This window comes from Leucopleurus acutus (genome assembly GCF_964270905.1).
Source record: "Leucopleurus acutus genome assembly, chromosome: 16".
Classification (NCBI taxonomy): domain Eukaryota; kingdom Metazoa; phylum Chordata; class Mammalia; order Artiodactyla; family Delphinidae; genus Leucopleurus; species Leucopleurus acutus.
Genome location: NC_139158.1, coordinates 65533695 through 65549050, shown reverse-complemented (window position 1 = coordinate 65549050; position 15356 = coordinate 65533695). Strand labels below are relative to the sequence as shown.

Genomic DNA, 15356 nt, shown 5'->3' with positions numbered 1-15356 from the left:
TCACACAGTGATTTATGTAAATCCTCATGGGAAAAGTTTGTAGTTTATGCAGTTACTCACAGTTAATATACCATGGCAACTGAAATCTGAACCTTTTTGTTAAGGCTGTCGTTAATTTATGCTATGATAACTGAAACTCATGCATACTTTAACTGTACAAAGCATGAACTCTGTGCGTATGCATGTGTGTGTATCTGACTATAATGTGTATGTACGTATAATATATATTATATATATAAATATATGTTATATGTGTGTGTGTGTGTGTGTGTGTGTGTGTGTGTGTGTGTGTGTGTGTGTGTTGCAGCCTAGCTAGAGATATCAGAACTAAGAGCATGAAGAAATGGTCACTAAAATGTAATTCTGTCCTGGTGGTGGAATTTTGAGTGTTACCTTTTTCATTACAGTTTTTTGGTATCGTTTGAGTTTTTTCAGTGAGCTTTTAAAAATTGAGATATAATTCACATCGCATAAAATTCACCCTTTTAAAATATACAATTCAGTATATTTACAAGACTATACAACTATCACCATTATCTAATTCCAGAACATTTTTATCACCCCACCCCCCCCAAAAAAAAAACCTGTATCCAACAGTAATCACTCTCTATTTCCTCCTCTACCAAGACCCTGGAACTACTAATCTATTCTTTGTCTCTATGGATCTTCCTGTACTGGACATTTCATATAAATGGAATTATATAATATGTGACCTTTGTGATTGGCTTCTTTTACTTATCATGTTTTCAAGATATATATGTTGTCGCATGTGTCAACACTTCATTACGCTGAATAATTCTTCATTGTATGGATATACTGTATATTGTTCGTTCATTCGTTTGTTAATGGACATTTGGATTATTTCCACTTGTTGGCTTTTATGAATAACGCTGCTGTGAACATTCAGGTGATATATTATTTTTATAATTAGAAGAAAACGGTATTTTCTTATAGGGGTTCAGGCAAGAGAATCAAATAATGGAAAATCCTTAGAAAACAATAATATTGAGCCTTGACTCTGGAGAAAAAAGACAATTTATTAACTTATATATTTGTTAAATTTTTATTGTCTACTGCAGCTTTTCCAGTACTGTGCTAGGCAGAGCATCATTTCAAGGGGCTTGCAGCTAACTTCATGGCTATAACATGAGTTTTCCCTTGAAATGTCAGCTCTGAACATTCCAAGTCAGATTCAAGGGCTGCATTGATTTTCTTAGATATAAGGTATCCAGGTAGACTTCTGTTAAGGGGTAATGGGAGCTACAATAGAACTTTCCACTTTTTTACTAAGACTGGGAGTCAGAGTTGCTTTTATAACCTCCAGAATTATGGAGAGATTTTTATTAAACCATGACTATTCCTCACTTACCTCAGTAATACAGAGAGCTGTCAAATTATTGCCAGAGGTAATTTTTATACCTTTTAAACATGTTTTGAAAATAGATGACATGGCTGTCTAATTATCTAGTAATTGTAAAAATAATTAGTGAAATGTTTTTACTTTAAAAACATGTTATATACCTGTAAAGAAACAGTGGGTTGAGGGAAGTAGGGGGGAAATGGTGGGAAAAGATGTAGGATTGGCTAGGAGAGGCTTTGCACCTAGTGGAGATGGAAAGGAGAGCAGTTTCTGCAGAAGGATAGCACTGGAAAAGAGGTTTAATCCATACTTTACTTTCTTTTTGATCAACACACTAATGCCTCAGATTAAGGCAAGTTAAGCAGAGTCATAACACTTCTACTCATCTTTATCTTCTAGTGGACTTATAAAAGATGATTCTGCCTCTACTAAATCAGAAAGCCACAGCTACTGCCTTAAACTATTTGAAGTGTGGGCATGTGGTGAAGGCAAAATTGTGAACCAAATCACTGATTTTTCCTTCTAATCAGGAGTTATTTACTAGATAAGATTGGGAGACAGAAGCTAGTTGGACTACTTTTGAAATTTAGCAGTCACCACATTCTACTTCTCACCTTCTACTTTACCCTTAATATTTTGCTTCTTTAATATAGGCAGAGGTTCAAGAAACCAGGAAGGTGAGCTCTCATTATTTTATTTTATTTTATTTTCCTTTTTTTTTTTTGCGTTACGCGGGCCTCTCACTGCTGCGGCCTCTCCCGCTGCAGAGCGCAGGCTCCGGACGCACAGGCTCAGCGGCCATGGCTCACGGGCACAGCCGCTCTGCGGCATGTGGGATCCTCCCGGACTGGGGCATGAACCCGCGTCCCCTGCATCGGCAGGCGGACTCCCAACCACTGCGCCACCAGGGAAGCCCCATAATTTTATTTTAATATTTACTTCATTCTTCTCTCTCCCACTAGACTCGATTATTCCATGAGGACAGAGGCCATGTTATTAGCATAGTAACTCAATCTCTGTTTGTTGAATGAGTGAGTAAACCTGACTTATTATTTTGGAATACATGTCAAACTGTTATAAATTTTTCTCTTTATTAGATACGCAACCATTGTCTCCAATTTCTGTCCATGAACGCTACAGTTCTCCTACCGCTGGGAGTGCTAAGAGAAGACTTTTTGGGGAAGACCCCCCAAAGGAAATGCTTATGGACAGGATCATAACAGAAGGAACAAAATTGAAAATTGCTCCTTCTTCAAGCATTACTGCTGAAAATATATCAATTTCACCTGGGCAAAGTCTTCTAACAATGGCCACAGCCATAGTAACAGGGACAACAGGACATAAAGTTACAATCCCATTGCATGGTAACATTTTGATGCATTTATTTTATATTTTTTCTGAGTTGGGTGAAAATTTAAGAAATGTCTTATTGGACTGATCACATGGTCTTATTATTCCAGTATTTTTTCTTGAACCTATATACTTTTTTTTCTCTTTGGCTGCGTTTGGTCTTCGTTGCTGTGCATGGGCTTTCTCCAGTTATGGGGAGCAGGGGATACTCTTCATTGCAGTGCGCGGGCTTCTCATTGCGGTGGCTTCTCCTGTTGCGGAACATGGGCTCTAGGCGTGCGGGCTTCAGTAGTTGCAGCACACGGGCTTCAGTAGTTGCAGCACACGGGCTTCAGTAGTTGCGGCGCGAGGGTTCAGTAGTTGCGGCTCGAGCGCACGTGGGCTTCAGTAGTTGTGGCACATGGGCTTAGTATTTGTGGCTTGTGGGCTCTAGAGTGCAGGCTCAGTAGTTGTGGCGCACGGGCTTAGTTGCTCCATGGCATGTGGGATCTTCCCAGACCAGGGATCGAACCTGTGTCTCCTGCATTGGCAGGCAGATTCTTAACCACTTCGCCACCAGGGAAGTCCCTGAACCCATACTTTTTTTTCTCTAAGAGCAGTTTTAGGTTCATGGCAAAATTGAGCCTTCCTTGTCATCAACATCCTGCACCAGGGAGACACATGTGTTACAACTGATGAACTTTCATGGACACATCATTATCACCCCAAGTCCGTAGTTTGCATTGGGGTTCACTCTTTGGTGTTGTACATTCTATGAATTTTGACAAATGTCTAATGACACATATCTACCATTATACTGTTATACAGAATAGTTTCACTGCCCTAAAGATCCTCTGTGCTCCACCCTTTTGTTTTGTTTTGAACCTATAGAGGCATTCCTAGTATTATTGCACTTTGCTTTGTTGCACTTTACAGATACTATTTTTTTTTTTTTTTACAAATTGAAGGTTTCTGGCAACCCTCTGTTGTCATATGATGATTAGCATTTTTTAGCAACAAAGTATTTTTTAATTGAGTTATGTACATTGTTTTTTAGTCATAATGCTATTGCACACTTAATAAACTGCAATATAGCATAAACATAATTTTTATGTGCACTAGGAATCCAAAAAATTCATGTGACTCACTTTATTATGATACTCAATTTATTGTAGTGGTCTGGAACCAAACTCGCAATATCTCTGAGGTATGCCTGCACTGTTTTTTGAATTTTCACATTTTATAAATTTACAACCCTCTTTGTTAGGACTTATTTTATTTTCTTATCTGAGTTTTACAAATAAGTGTATTGAGGAAGAATTTTGTTTATTGATTAAAAACATCTCCTTTAGAGCTCAAAAGAACAATTTTATTGTTTCAGAGCAGAAATAGAAAATAAGAGTATCATAACCTAGAATTACTATTTTTGTGGCTTTCTTCTAACATATTCCTATGCATAAATAGATAGATAGGTAGGTAGATAGATAGATAGATAGATAGTAAAGGAAGGAAGGGAGGGAGAGAGGGAGGAAGGAAGCAAGGAAGGAAGAATTGACAACTTTTCTGGGACACACTTCTAAAACTAAGAACTCTTGCTTGTACATTCAGGTATTGCAAATGATGCTGGAGAGATCACACTGATACCAATTTCCATGAATACAACTCAGGAGTCCAAAGTCGAGAGTCCTGTATCACTTACGGCTCAGTCATTAATTGGTGCTTCTCCAAAACAGACCCATTTGACTAAAGCACAAGAGGTACATTCAGTTGGAATAAGCAAACCAAAGAGAACTGGGTCCTTAGCACTGTTTTATAGAAAGGTACGTGTTTTTATAGCATCTAAAAAGGTCTCCTTTAATCAATGCAAGAAAGATTGAGTAACAGAGGGCAGCTTTAGCCTTCTTTTTTTGTGTGTGGTAAAATATACATGAAATTTACTATTTTAACCATTTTTAAGTGTACAGCTAAATGTCATTAGTACATTCGCATTGTTGTGCAGCTTCCACCATCATCCACCTCCAGACTTTTTCATCTTCCTAAACTGAAACTCTGTACCCATTAAATAGTAACTCCTCATTTCTTCCTCCCACCCCCAGCCCCTGGTAGCCATTATTCTACTTTCTGTCTCTATGAATTTGACTACTCTAGGTACCTCATATAAGTGGAATTATATAACGTTTGTCCTTTTTTGACAGGCTTATTTCACTTAGCATAATGTTTTCAAGGCTCTTCCATATTGTAGCATGGTCAGAATTTCCTTCCTTTTTAAAACTAATATTTCATGGTATGTATATACCATATTTTGTTTATCCATTCATCTATAGATGGACATTTGCGTTGTTTCTACCTTTTGGTTATTGTGAGTGAATAGTGTTGCTATGAACATTAGTGTACAGGTATCCAAGTCTGTTTTCAATTCTTTTGGGTACATACAGAAGTGGAATAGTAATTCTAAATTTAATTTTTGAGAAAATGCTGTGCAGTTTCCCACAGTGGCTGCACCATTTATATTCCTGCTAGCAACATACAAGGTTTTCCACAATATTGTGAAATACAAGTGTTTTTCTCTTTCTGACTTACTTCACTCTTTATGACAGTCTCTAGATCCATCCACCTCACTACAAATAACTCAATTTTGTTTCTTTTTATGGCTACGTAACATTCCATTGTGTATATGTGCCACATCTTCTTTATCCGTTCATCTGTCGATGGACACTTAGGTTGCTTCCATGTCCTGGCTGTTGTTAGTAGAACTGCAATGAACATTGTGGTACATGACTCTTTGAATTATGGTTTTCTCAGGGTATATGCCCAATAGTGGGATCGCAGGGTCATATGGTAGTTCTATTTTTACTTTTTTAAGGAACCTCCATACTGTTCTTCATAGTGGTTGTATCAATTTACATTCCCACCAGCAGTGCAAGAGGGTTCCCTTTTCTCCACACCCTCTCCAGCATTTATCGTGTGTAGATTTTTTGATGATGGCCGTTCTGACCGGTGTGAGATGATAACCTCATTGTAGTTTTGATTTGCATGTCTCTAATGATTAGTGATTTTGAGCATGCTTTCATGTGTTTGTTGACAATCTGTATATCTTCTTTGGAGAAATGTCTGTTTAGATCTTCTGCCCATTTTTGGATTGTGTTGTTTGGTTTTTTAATATCGAGCTGAATGAGCTGCTTGTATATTTTGGAGATTAATCCTTTGTCATTTGCTTCATTTGCAAATATTTTCTCCCATTCTGAGGGTTGTCTTTTCATCTTGTTTATGGTTTCCTTTGCTGTGCAAAAGCATTTAAGTTTCATTAGGTCCCATTTGTTTATTTTTGTTTTTATTTCTATTACTCTATGAGGTGGGTGAAACAGAATCTTGCTGTGTTGTATGTCATGGAGTGTTCTGCCTATGTTTTCCTCTAAGAATTTTATTGTGTCTGGCCTTACATTTAGGTCTTTAATCCATTTTGAGTTTAGTTTTGTGTGTGGTGTTAAGGACTGTTCTAATTTCATTCTTTTACATGTAGCTGTCCAGTTTTCCCAGCACCACTTATTGAAGAGGCTGTCTTTTCTCCATTGTATATTCGTGCCTCCTTTTTTAAAGATAAGGTGACCATAGGTGCGTGGGTTTATCTCTGGGCTTTCTATCCTGTTCCATTGATCTATACTTCTGTTTTTGTGCCAGTACCATATTGTCTTGATTACTGTAGCTTCGTAGTATAGTCCAAAGTCAAGGAGCCTGATTCCTCCAGCTCTGTTTTTCTTTCTCAAGATTGCTTTGGCTATTCGGGGTCTTTTGTGTTTCCATGCAAATTGTGAAATATTTGTTCTAGTTCTGTGAAAAATGCCATTGGTAGCTTGATAGGGATTGCATTGAATCTGTAGATTGCTTTGGGTAGTATAGTCATTTTCACAATGTTGATTCTTCCAGTCCAAGAACATGGTATGTCTCTCCATCTGTTTGTATCCTCTTTGATTTCTTTCATCAGTGTCTTATAGTTTTCTGCATACAGGTCTTTTGTCATCCTTAGGTAGGTTTATTCCTAGGTATTTTATTCTTTTGTTGAAGTGGTAAATGGGAGTGTTTCCTTAATTTCTCTTTCAGATTTTTCATCATTAGTTTATAGGAATGCAAGAGATTTCTGTGCATTAATTTTATATCCTGCTACTTTACCAAATGCATTGATTAGCTCTAGTAGTTTTTTGGTAGCATCTTTAGGATTCACTATGTATAGTATCATGTCATCTGCGAACAGTGACAGTTTTACTTCTTTTTTCACAAGTTGGATTCCTTTTATTTCTTTTTCTTCTCTGATTGCTGTGGCTAAAACTTCCAAAACTATGTTGAATAATAGTGGTGAGAGTGGGCAACCTTGTCTTGTTCCTGATCTTAGTGGAAATGGTTTCAGTTTTTCACCATTGAGAACAATGTTGGCTGTGGGTTTGTCATATATGGCTTTATTATGTTGAGTTAAGTTCCCTCTATGCCTACTTTCTGGAGAGTTTTTATCATAAATAACTGTTGAATTTTGTCAAAAGCTTTTTCTGCATCTATTGAGATGATCATATGGTTTTTATTCTTCAATTTGTTAATATGGTTTATCACATTGATTGATTCTGTATGTTGAAGAATCCTTGCATTCCTGGGATAAACCCCACTTGATCATGGTGTATGTTCCTTTTAATGTGCTGTTGGATTCTGTTTGCTAGTATTTTGTTGAGGATTTTTGCATCTATGTTCATCAGTGATATTGGCCTACAGTTTTCTTTTTTTGTGACATCTTTGTCTGGTTTTGGTATCAGGGTGATGGTGGCCTCGTAGAATGAGTCTGGGAGTGTTCCTCCCTCTGCTATATTTTGGAAGAGTTTGAGAAGGATATGTGTTAGCTCTTCTCTAAATGTTTGCTAGAATTCTCCTGTGAGTCCATTTGGTCCTTGGCTTTTGTTTGTTGGAAGATTTTTAATCACAGTTTCAATTTCAGTGCTTGTGATTGGTCTATTCATGTTTTCTATTTCTTCCTGGTTCAGTCTTGGAAGGTTATACCTTTCTAAGAATTTGTCCATTTCTTCCAGGTTGTCCATTTTTTTGACATATAGTTGCTTTTAGTAATCTCTCATGATCCTTTGTATTTCTGCAGTGTCAGTTATTATTTCTCCTTTTTCATTTCTAATTCTATTGATGTGAGTCTTCTCCCTTTTTTTCCTGATGAGTCTGGCTAGTGATTTATCATTCTTGTTTTTCTTCTCAAAGAACCATCTTTTAGTTTTATTGATCTTAGCTATTTTTTCCTTCATTTCTTTTTCATTATTTCTGATCTCATCTTTATTATTTCTTTCCTTCTGCTAACTTTGAGGTTTTTTTGTTCTTCTGTCTCTAATTGCTTTAGGTGTAAGGTTAGGTTGTTTATTTGAGATGTTTCTTGTTTCTTGAGGTAGGATTGTATTGCTATAAATGTCCCTCTTAAGAACTGTTTTTGCTGCATCCCATAGGTTTTGGGTTGTCGTGTTTTCATTGTCATTTGTTTCTAGGTATTTTTTGATTACCTCTTTGATTTCTTCAGTGATCTCTTGGTTATTTAGTAGTGTGTTGTTTAGCCTTCATGTGTGTGTATTTTTCACACCTTTTTTCCTGTTATTGGTATCTAGTCTCATAGCATTGTGGTCGGAAAACATACTTGATATGATTTCAATTTTCTTAAATTTAGCAGGGCTTGAGTTGTGACCCAAGATATGATCTGTCCTGGAAAATGTTCTATGAGCACTTGAGAAGAAAGTGTATTCTGTTGTTTTGGGATGGGATGTCCTATAAATATCAATTAAGTCCATCTTGTTTAATGTATCATTTAAAGCTTGTGTTTCCTTATTTATTTTCATTTTGGGTGATCTCTCCATTGGCGAAAGAGGGGTGTTAAAGTCTCCTACTATTATTGTGTTGCTGTCGATTTCCCCTTTTATGGCTGTTAGCATTTGCCTTATGTACTGAGGTACTCCTGTGTTGGGTGCATAAATATTTACAAATGTTATATCTTCTTGGATTGATCCCTTGATCATTATTTAGTGTCCTTCCTTGTCTCTTGTAACATTCTTTATTTTAAAGTCTACTTTATCTGATATGAGAATTGCTCCTCCAGCTTTCTTTTGATTTCCATTTGCATGGAATATCTTTTTCCATCCCCTCACTTTCAGTCTGTATGTGTCCCTAGGTCTGAAGTGGGTCTCTTGTAGACAGCATATATACGGGTTATGTTTTTGTATCCATTCAGCCAGTCTATGTCTTTTGGTTGGAGCATTTAATCCATTTACATTTAAGGTATATATCAATATATGTGTTCCGGTTACCATTTTCTTTATTGTTTTGCATTTGTTATTGTAGGTGTTTTCCTCTCTTGTGTTTCCTGCTTAGGGAAGTTCCTTTAGCATTTGTTGTAAAGCTGGTGTGGTGGTGCTGAATTCTCTTAGCTTTTGCTTGTCTGTAAAGGTTTCAGTTGCTCCATCAAATCTGAATGAGATCCTCGATGGGTAGAGTAATCTTGGTTGTAGGTTTTTCTCTTTCATCACTTTAAATATGTCCTACCACTCCCTTCTGGCTTGCAGAGTTTCTGCTGAGAAATCAGCTGTTAACATTACAGGGATTCCCTTGTATGTTATTTGTTGCTTTTCCCTTGCTGCTTTTAATATTTTTTCTTTGTATTTAATTTTTGATCATTTGATTAATATGTGTCTTGGCGTGCTTCTCCTTGGATTTATCCTGAATGGGACTCTCTGTGCTTCCTGGACTTGACTGACTATTTGCTTACCCATATTAGGGAAGTTTTCAACTATAATCTCTTCAAATATTTTCTCAGTCCCTTTTTTTTCTCTTCTTCTTCTGGGACCCCTATAATTTGAATGTTGGTGCGTTTAGTGTTGTCCCAGAGGTTTCTGAGATTCTCCTTGATTTTTTTCATTCTTTTTTCTTTATTCTGCTCTGTGGTAGTTATTTCCACTGTTCTATCTTCCAGGTCACTTATCTGTTCTTTTGCCTCAGTTATTCTGCTATTGATTCCTTCTAGAGAATTTTTTATTTCATTTATTGTGTTGTTCATCATTGTTTGTTTGCTCTTTAGTTCTTTTAGGTCCTTGTTAAACGTTTCTTGTATTTTCTCCATTGTATTTCCAAGATTTGGGATCATCTGTACTATCATTACTCAGAATTCTTTTTGAGGTAGACTGCCTGTTTCCTCTTCATTTGTTTGGTCCGGTGGGTTTTTACCTTGCTCCTTCATCTGCTGTGTATTTCTCTGTCTTCTCATTTTGCTTAACTTACTGTGTTTGGGGTCTCCTTTTCGCAGGCTGCAGGTTCATAGTTCTCGTTTTTGGTGTCTGCCCCCAGTGCGTAAAGTTGGTTCAGTGGGTTGTGTAGGCTTTCTAGTGGAGGGGACTGGTGCCTGTGTTCTGGTGGATGAGGCTGGATCTTGTCTTTCTGGTGAGCTGGACTGCATGCAGTGGTGTGTTTTGGGGTGTCTGTGACCTTATTATGATTTTAGGCAGCCTCTCTGCTAATGGGTGGGGTTGTGTTCCTGTCTTGCTAGTTGTTTGGCATAGGGTGTCCATCACTGTAGCTTGCTGGTCATTGAGTGGAGCTGGGTCTTCACGTTGAGATGGAGATCTCTAAGAGAGCTTTCGCCATTTGATATTATGTGGGGCTGGGAGGTCTCTGGTGGACCACTGTCCTGAACTCAGCTCTCCCACCTCAGAGGCTCAGACCGGACACCCGGCCGGAGCACCAAGGCCCTGGCAGCCACATGGCTCAGAAGAAAAGGGAGAAAAAAAGAAAGAAAGAGAAATAAAATGAAGCTATAAAAATTAAAAATTAAAAATATATTATTAAAAATAAAAAATTAGAAAGTAAAAAAAAAAAGAAGTGAGAAACCAAACCAAAAAACAAATCCACCAATGGTAATAAGTGCTAAAAATTATACTAAAAAAAAAGACAGAACCCTAGGACAAATGGCAAAAGCAAAGCTATACAGACAAAATCACACAAAGAAGCATCCACATGCACACTGGCAAAAGGAGAAAAAGGAAAAATGTATGTATATAAAAAAAGGAAGAGAGCAACAACCAAATCAATAAACCTATCTACAGTGACAATAAGCTCTAAATTCTAAACTAAGATAAACATAAAGCCAGAAACAAATTTGATGCTGAAAGCAGACCCCAGGTCTATAGTTGCTCCCAAAGTCCACCGCCTCAATTGGGGATGGTTCGTTGTCTATTCATGTATTCCACAGATGCAGGGTACATCAGGTTGATTGTGGAGATTTAATCCGCTGCTCCTGAGGCTGCTGGGAGAGATTTCCCTTTCTCTTCCTTGTTCGCACAGCTCCTGGAGTTCAGCTTTGGATTTGGCCCCACTTCTGCGTTTAGGTCGCCTGAGGGCGTCTGTTTCCCTCCCAGACAGGACGGGGTTAAAAAGTAGCAGCTGATTAGGGGGCTCTGGCTCCCTCAGGCCAGGGGGAGGGAGGAGTACAGAATGCGGGGCAAGCCTGCGGCGGCAGAGGCCAACATAATGTTGCAACAGCCTGGGCATGACGTGTGTTCTCCCGGGGAAGTTGTCCCTGGATCTCGGGACCCTGGTAGTGGCGGGCTGCACAGGCTCCCGGGAGGCGAGGTGTGAGTAGTGACCTGTGCTTGCACACAGGCTTCTTGGTGGCTGCAGCAGCAGCCTTAGCATTTCATGCCCGTCTCTGGGGTCCACGCTGATAGCCACGGCTCGCACTCGTCTCTGGAGCTCGTTTAGGTGGTGCTCTGAATCCCCTCTCCTCGCGCACCCTGAAACAATGGTCTGTTGCCTCTTAGGCAGTTCCAGACTTTTTCCCGGACTCCCTCCCAGGTAGCTATGGCTGACTAGCTGCCTTCAGTCTGTGTTCACGCAGCTAGCTCCAGTCCTCTCCCTGGGATCTGACCTCCGAAGCCCGAGCCTCAGCTCCCAGCCCCCACCCGCCCCGGCGGGTGAGCAGACAAGCCTCTCAGGCTGGTGAGTGCTGGTCGGCACCGATCCTCTATGTGGGAATCTCTCCGCTTTGCTCTCTGCACCCCTGTTGTTGCGCTGTCCTCTGTGGCTCCAAAGCTTCCCACCCGCCATCTCCACCAGTGAAGGGGCTTCCTAGCGTGTGGAAACTTTTCCTCCTTCACAGCTCCCTCCCGGAGGTGCAGGTCCCATCCCTATTCTTTTGTCTCTGTTGTTTCTTTTTTATTTTGCCCTACCCAGGTACGTGGGGAGTTTCTTGCCTTTTGGGAAGTCTGAAGTCTTCTGCCAGTGTTCAGTAGGTGTTCCATAGGAGCTGTTCCTCATGTAGACGTATTTTTGATGTATTTGTGGGGAGGAAGGTGATCTCCACGTCTTACTCCTCCACCATTTTGAAGCTATCTCCTTACTGCAGTTTTGATTTGCGTTTCCCTGATGATTAGTGATATTGAGCATCTTTTCATGGGCTTATTGGCAATCCTTTTACCTTCCTCAGCGAAATGTCTATTCAAGTCCTTTGCCCATTTTTTGAGTTTTTTATTGGTGAGTTGTAAAAGTCCTTTGTATTGTCGAGATGTTAATTCCTTATCAGATACATGATTTGCAAATATCTTCTCCCATTCCATGGGTTGCCTTTTCACTATGTTATATATTAGTGTCTTTTGACACACAGAAGTTTTTAATTTGATGAAGTCTAATTTATCTATGTTTTGTTTTGTTGTCTTGTTCTTTTTGGTGTCATATCCGAGAAATCATTGCACATGCCAGTGTCATGAAGCTTTTCCCCTATGTTTTCTTGTAGGATTTTTATAGTTTTAGAAATTACATTTAGGTCTTTGATCCATTTTGAGTTAATTTTTATATATGGTATAAGGTAAGGACCCAGTTTCATTCTTTTGCATGTGGATATCCAGTTTTCTCAGTAAGTCTTGTTGACAAGACTGCCTTTCTCCATTGAATGGTCTTGACACCCTTGTCAAGTTACTCATCACTGTATATGTGAGGGTTTATTTCTGGGCTCTGTATTCTATTCATTGGTCTCTTCTTGCCAGTACCACAGTTTTAATTAGTGTAACTTTGTAGTAAGGTTTGAAGTCAGAAAATGTGAGACCTCCAACTTTGTTCTTCTTTTTCAAGATTATTTTGACTATTCAGAGTCCCTTGACATTCCATATGAGTTTTAGGATGGATTTTTTTCTATTTCTGCAAAAAAAAAAAAAATCTTTAGGGTTTTAATATGGATTATACTGAATCTGTAGATTGCTTTCAGTAGTGTTGACATCTTAACAATATTAAGTCTTCCAGTCCATGAACATAGTATGTCTTTCCATTTACTCATGTTTTCTTTAATTTCTTTGAGCAATGCTTTGCAGTTTTCAGTGTACAAATTTTTGCCTCCTTGGTTAAGTTTATTCCCAAGTATTTTATTCTTTTTCATGCTATTGTAAATGGAATCATTTTCTTAATTTCATTTTTGGATTGTGCATTGTTTATGGTTTAGGAATAAAAGTGATTTTTGTGTGTTGATTTTGTATCCTGCAACTTTGCTGTATTCATTTATTAGTTCTAACATTTTTTATGGACTCCAGGGTGCTTGGGTTTCCTACACATAAAGTCATGTCATCTGCAAACAGAGATGGTTTTACTTCTTTTCTAATTTGAATGCCTTTTATTTCTTTTTCTTGCCTAATTGCTCTGGCTAGAACTTCTAGTATGGTGTTGAATAGAAGTACTGAAATTGGGCATCTTTGTCTTGTTCCTGATCTTAGAGGAAAAGCTTTCATTGTTTTACTTTGAGTATGATCTTAGCTATGGATTTTTCATATATGGTATTTATTATGTTGAAGTAGTTTCCGTCTATTCCTAGTTTGTAACAAAAGGGTATTGAATTTTGTCAATTGCTTTTTTTCTGCATCAAATTTTGAGATGATTATATCATTTTTCTCTTCATTCTGCTAATGTAGTGTATTACACTGATAGATTTTCATATGTTAAACTATCCTTTCATTCCATGAATAACTCCTACTTGGTCATGGTGTATAACCCTTTTAGTGTATGATGTTCCATTCAGTTGCTAGGGTTTTGTGGAGGATTTTCACATCAATATCATAGATATTGGTCTGTAGTTTTCTTAGAGTGTCTTTGTTTAGCTTTAGTATCAGGTGATGTACCTTTAGCCTTTTTTAAAAACATATTTGACATTCTAAAAGAACATTATGATCTTGATGAGCTAATGTTTGGACTCAGACTCATAGAGTTTTAATTCCATTTCCTGCCGGCTTGTTTTACATAACTTTGATTAAGCAATTGGCCATCCTGTGGAATTTACAGGAACTCCATTGTGTTATATTGCTTTAGATTGGAGTTTATTGTGGGACAGGTACATTGGATCTTATGGATAAGTTTACATTACTGAGGATTCATTATTAAGATTGGTGAGATACTGCTGGGAGTCTACATAATTTTTATCATAAATCTAGTTTTTTACCTTTTACGAATTGACCAGTTCTCATTATAATGCCTAGATTATTTTAGTATTAATGCAAAGATTTAACATAGAAATAATTTCAGCTTATCCTGCCTAGCTTTTATAAGCACCATAAAGCTTCTGATAACATAGACATGTTAGTCAGATATTTGTGACCAAACATGCCGCTTCTCTAAAATAAATTCCAGAATTGGAAGATACCTCTCCAGTCTACCCTGTAACTAGTGGCTATTTAGCCCATTCTGAAAAATTGTAAATGAAAAAAAAGGCACTGTTTTTTGTTTCTTTTTAGCATTATGATTAGGGTTTAAGGCTTAAAATTTTTAAGAAATTCATGTTTGTTTTTTCAAATTATCTCTTCATGCAAATTTAAGTTTATTTCCTCTATCTAGTCTTTCTTAGAATAATTCTTGAGACACTTGCCCTTTTTTCCACCTCCCACTGCTTTCTCTACTCTGTCCCACCGTCTCCACTCCTGCCTACATCTAGTGCCTAAGGCCTGTTTTAAAAACAGAGCTCCAACTGTAGTATTTTCCCCATTCATTCCCTATTTTTAATTTTCAAAATGACAAATTGCTGCCTTTGATAATGAATCTAAGATTGACAAAAATAAGGCTTTATTTATGAATTTTTAGTTCTGAATTTATTTCAGAATCTAGCTTGTCCTTTTCCTTTTAATTATAGCCTACTTAGAAGCTAGAAAAATTTTACCCTAAAAGGAAATTGAAACGTCCATATCTATAATGAGTTCAAAATAACCATTTCTTGAGTAAATTGCAGATGTTATCCATGCTGAACTCAGTGTGATGCTGATATCCTGTGCCTGAGTAGAATTTACTGTGAATTTTTTGTTAGAAGCCTTCCAGAGTATGTGTACCTTTAAGGCATTGGATTAGCTTTGTAAAAGATACTTAACAAGTATTACTTTTTAAAAAATTTTATTTATTTTATTTATTTATTTTTGGCTGCATTGGGCCCTCATTGTTGCACACGGGCTTTTCTCCAGTTGCAGCGAGTGGGGGCCACTCCTCGCCACAATGCGTGGGCCTCTCACTGCAGTGGCCTGTCCTGCTGTAGAACATGGCTCAACAGTTGTGGCTCGTGGGCTCCAGAGTGCAGGCTCAGCAGTTGGGCACATAGGCTTTGCTGCTCCGCAGCACGCGGGATCCTACCGGA

General features: G+C 38.0%; 1 protein-coding gene across 1 annotated transcript in view; it reads left to right on the top strand.

The window, feature by feature from the left end:
* The window catches only part of RBL1 (RB transcriptional corepressor like 1), a gene marked incomplete at its 3' end in the record, with an annotated part of 73923 nt that overhangs the window by 37176 nt on the left and 21391 nt on the right, over window positions 1–15356 (top strand). The window contains exons 15-16 of the mRNA XM_082858217.1: window positions 2458–2724; window positions 4298–4509. Of these exons, the coding sequence (XP_082714343.1) occupies window positions 2458–2724; window positions 4298–4509 (479 nt within the window). The remainder of the gene's footprint in view (window positions 1–2457; window positions 2725–4297; window positions 4510–15356) is intronic.